General features: G+C 51.9%; 1 protein-coding gene across 1 annotated transcript; it reads right to left on the reverse strand.

The window, feature by feature from the left end:
- Nucleotides 1-696: 696 nt before the first annotated feature.
- Nucleotides 697-2,832, reverse strand: LOC100953138 (HLA class I histocompatibility antigen, A-11 alpha chain-like). Its single transcript, XM_023512793.1, has 5 exons — nt 2,760-2,832; nt 2,371-2,631; nt 1,852-2,127; nt 1,039-1,314; nt 697-915 (listed from the first exon to the last, which is right to left on the reverse strand). The coding sequence occupies exons 1-5, from the start codon at nt 2,830-2,832 to the stop codon at nt 734-736; spliced, it is 1,068 nt and encodes a 355-aa protein (XP_023368561.1). The 3' UTR covers nt 697-733.
- Nucleotides 2,833-4,537: the final 1,705 nt, after the last annotated feature.

Consider the following 4,537-nt stretch of genomic DNA (forward strand, 5'->3'; position numbering starts at 1 on the left):
TTAGGAAAGAGCCCTAGGAGGAGGGCAAGAGCTGAACAGTGTGAAAATTCTATCTCTTGATATCACAGACACTCCTGTGTGCAGGAACCACCCTGGGCCATGTGTCAGCCCCTGTGGTCACAGGTCCTGCTGGGACAAACCCCTGGGATCACAGGTGGTACAGTGAGGATGACTCTGCCAAATAGTGATCACATAAAGCACCAACTGGGCACAGGCCCGATCCACACTCGGCTCCTCACAGCTTTCTCCTGTCCCCATCTGCAAAAGACTTAGCACAGCAAACAGATTCTGGAAGGTTCTTAGGTCTCCCTTTTATTTCCCCTCTTGCCTCTCATGCAAAGAATTTGAGAAAACAAATTTACCTTCAAATTCTTATTTTAGACAGGGAAGCAGCTCAGTACACCACAAAGTTGAGACAGGGATGGAGACCTCCCAGCCCTACCTCTCTGTAACAGGAAAGATAATCAAGAAGGGACACAGGTCAGTGTGGGAGAAGGCGTCACAGTGGGCATGGCAGTATGGTGGCCATCCCACTCCTCACATCAAGCAAACAAGGATGCAGAGTCATTCAGAAGCATTTGCAGAAAAACTCAGAGGCTCTTGAAATCACAAAAGGGAGTTGTGAACACTTAGTCCCACACAAGGCAACTGTCTTAGGCTATAGAAAAAAAAAAAGGAACAAATTCAGGTTAGTCACAGCAAATTGTGACACTGAACAACCCACCACACCCTGCTACCTGAAATTGAAACTCCAGTGGGACAAGAAAATGTAGACCCTGCCACTCCCCCTTTCCCTACCTGAGCTCTTCCTCCTCCACATCACAGCAGCAACCACAGCTCCGGTGAGCACAGTTCCAAGGAGAACCAGGCCAGCAATGATGCCCACCATGGGGGTGCTGGGTAGGGAAGATGGCTCTGGAAAAGGACATGAAGGTGAGAGGCCTTATTCCAGCCCTCAGCCCTGACTATGCTAAAGGACTCCAGAAAGGCCCCTGCTTTCCCTGACAAAAGACATGACACCCCCACATCCCTTCTTACCCCATCTCAGGGTGAGGGGCTCCAGCAGTCCTTCATGCTGCACATGGCACGTGTATCTGTGCTCCTCTCCAGAAGGCACCACCACAGCTGCCCACTTTTGGAAGGTTCGATCCCCTGCAGGCCTGGTCTCTATAAGCTCCATGTCCTGGGTCTGGTCTTCCCCATCCCGCTGCCAGGTCAGTGTGATCTCCGCAGGGTAGAAACTCAGGGCCCAGCACCTCAGGGTGGCCTCATGGTCAGAGGTGGGGTGGTGGGTCACATGAGTCTTTGGGGGATCTGAGGGGAAGAGTCAGAAAACTTAGACACTTTGCATCCCTCATGGGACCCTCCAGCAGCGCTCATGTGACATCCTAAGAATGGACAGGACAACTGGGGTGTGGAAGCGAGTGCAAAACCCAGACACCAGCCTGGACTGAGGGTCTGGGATGATCTCCTGTTCCTTGAAATTTCCTGTCTCCAAAGAGGAGAACAGGGTCCTGACCTGAGTGGAGGCTGAGTGACCAGAAGGACTTGAATCAGACTTCCAAACAAATGAGTGGGGCAGAGAACAAGGCCTGAGAGAAAAACTAGTGCAGGGTTAGAGAAAATCAATGATCAGTATCTCAGGAACTCTGTCCCTCTGTTTCCCTTAACTTTGTTCCTTAACTGTCCCAGAGGGAGAGGTGGGCCCTCAGAGTCACTCTGGTATGGGAGAGTCTTCCTACTCTGGACCAGAAGGAGGGCGATATTCTAGTGTTGGCCCATTTTCTTCCCTCCTGTGGACGCCAAGCTGGGAGACCTACAGATGTGGGAGGTGCTCCACGCCCCTCGTACCTGCGCGCTGCAGCGTGTCCTTCCCGTACTCCAGGTGTCTGCGGAGAGACTCCACACACCTGCCCTCCAGGTAGACCCTCCAGTACTCCGCACGACCGCTCGCCTCCAAATAGGGCACGGAAATCTGAGCCACAGAGTCCGTCGCGGTCCAGGAGCGCAGGTCCTGGTTCAGGGTGATATGGTCGACGCCGTCGTAGGCGTACTGCCAGTACCCGCGGAGGAAGCGCCCGTCCGGCCTCAGATCGCAGCCGTACATACTCTGGATGGTGTGAGACCCTGGCCCGGCTCCCGCGGTCAGCCGCGCCCACCGCCCCGCCCCGCCCCAACCACCCAGCCGGGATTTTGCTCTAAACTGAAAACGAAAGCGGGTCAAAGTCCTCGCGCGCCCTTCCCGCGTCTAAGGTTTCACCGGGTCCCGCAGCCTCGGGGAAAGTCGCGGACCCGGAGACAGAGGCGACGCGGGCTTGTCTGTGCGGTGGAGAGGAGTCGTGACCTGCGACCCGGCCCCGGATCTCTCACCTCCCTCGCTCTGGTTGTAGAGGCCGCGCAGGATGTCCACGCACACTGCGTCACTCAGTGCATAGCCCTTGACGCGCCGTGTCTCCTCCTCCCAATACTCCGGCCCCTCCCGCTCCGCCCACGGCTCCATCCTCAGATTCTCTGTGTCGCTGTCTAACCGCACGAACTGCGTGTCGTCCACGTAGCCGACAGCGATGTATCGGGGCTCCCCGCGGCCGGGCCGGGACACGGAGGTGAAGAAATACCGCAGGGAATGGGAGCCTGGGGGCGGGAGGGACTGAGACCCGGCGGGACACACTCCTGGAGCAGCTTCCCTTGTCCTGCATCCCCTTCGGGCGGTCCCCTCGCCCTCCCGGCAAAGGCTGTTTCCTTCCCGACCCCGCACACACCTGCAGAGATCTCGGTTAGGACCAGGGCCGCCAAGAGCAGCAGGAGGAGGATTCTGGGAGCGGTGTACCCCATTCTCGGAATCTGAAGAGATGCTGAGTCCGGAGACTTAATAACCCGGAAACCCACACCCAATGGGAATGAGAAGCGATGCCACGTCAGCGGTATCCGGAAGAAGAAACTGACACGAGCTGGGAGGAAGCGAATCGCTGGGAGACCAGGAATCCTCAGCACCCAGCTTCCCCACCCACGCTACCGCCCTCGGGACTGAGATCCCTGAGATTCCATGCCCAGAACCTGGGTCTTTGCCCTAACCCCTCTACTCTTGCACCAGCCGCTGTTCCTCACGCTCTCTCCTCAGTCCTAGCCCAGGAGCTGTCTGATCCCCAGGCTGGGTTCAGCCCCTACCCTTTTCTCTTCCACATGGAATCCTCTCATTGAACTAGACGCCCTGCTTCCTACTCCTTTCCTCCCGATCTGGACTTTTTTTTTTTTTTAATAGTTGCATATCTTTTATTTTATTTTTATTTTTGCAGTTTTTGGCGGAGGTTGTGTTTGAACCCTTCACTTCCAGCATATAGGGACAGTGCCTTACTCCTTTGAGCCACAGGGGCCGCCCCCGACCTAGACTCTTGTAGAAGAAAACTCACCCTAGGGAACTTGATGCCAGAGTGAACTTGCCCTGGGACTGGAGGTGTAGATGGTGGTTTTCTCTATAAACCTGGAGAAGTTCTGTCTGAACGCACCTGACAGAGACTCATAGGAACCAGTTTCTTGCTTGCTTATTAACTAGAGTGGGTAGCACAATCTAGGTAACCCCTGAATGATCAGGAATTTAATCTGTAACAGAAGTTATGTTGGCCCCTTGATTGCACAATGTGTCGGAACTCGTTACAGTTAGACTTAAAGCTCTCAAATTTTACTTTTCCGGACTCTGTGTCTTGGACTCTGAGTTGTAGTTTAAAATTATCTTCATTCCGTAGCCCATAGCCTGTAATGTGAATTCAGGACATCTCCTCATACAAAGAATTTGTTACTGTGTATTTCAGCTAGGAGTTGTAGGACTTTAATCACTTCAAAGCTGCATGCTCTCCAACAGTCAAATGCCCTTCTCCAGTGCTTATGCACTGACTGTTTTTATGAATTATTCGCATGTGAGCTGTGTGCATATTTTGGAAGGGACACTTGGCACTTTTTTTTCAGGATAATCACCATCTTAAAGTCAACTGATTTGGGACTTTAATTATATCTGCTAATTCTTTCATAGCAACATCTACATTAGTGTTGATTGAACCTGAGGGAAGGTAAATAACCAGGGGGTGGCTATTGGGGGACATCACAGAATCAGCCTAGCATGGCCTGGGTCTTTCCATTGTGTTTAATGGGTCACAGTTGGAAACAGAAATTCAAATGAATAGGTGGTTGTGAGTGGTAATAAAATGCATACTTTTTAGCCATGGAAATTCTTCTTAAATCCTAAAACCAAATGACATGTTTAATATCTTACAATTAATGTAGATCAAATGAAAATTGAAGTACAATAATTCATTCTTGGGAGATGAATGGCCAATAAACACATGAAAAATGCTCATTGCCCCAAACATCAGAGAAATGCAAATCAAATCACCTTGAGATATCACCTAACCTTAGTGAGAACAGTGAAAATACCCACATCATAGGGTGGTGCCTATGGCTCAAGGAGTAGGGCGCTGGGGCATATACCTGGGGTGGTAGGTTCAAACCCCGCCCTGGCCAAAACTGCAAAAAAAAAAAAAAAAAA

This window comes from Otolemur garnettii, unplaced genomic scaffold (genome assembly GCF_000181295.1).
Source record: "Otolemur garnettii isolate 467f Iridium unplaced genomic scaffold, OtoGar3 scaffold00031, whole genome shotgun sequence".
Lineage (NCBI taxonomy): Eukaryota > Metazoa > Chordata > Mammalia > Primates > Galagidae > Otolemur > Otolemur garnettii.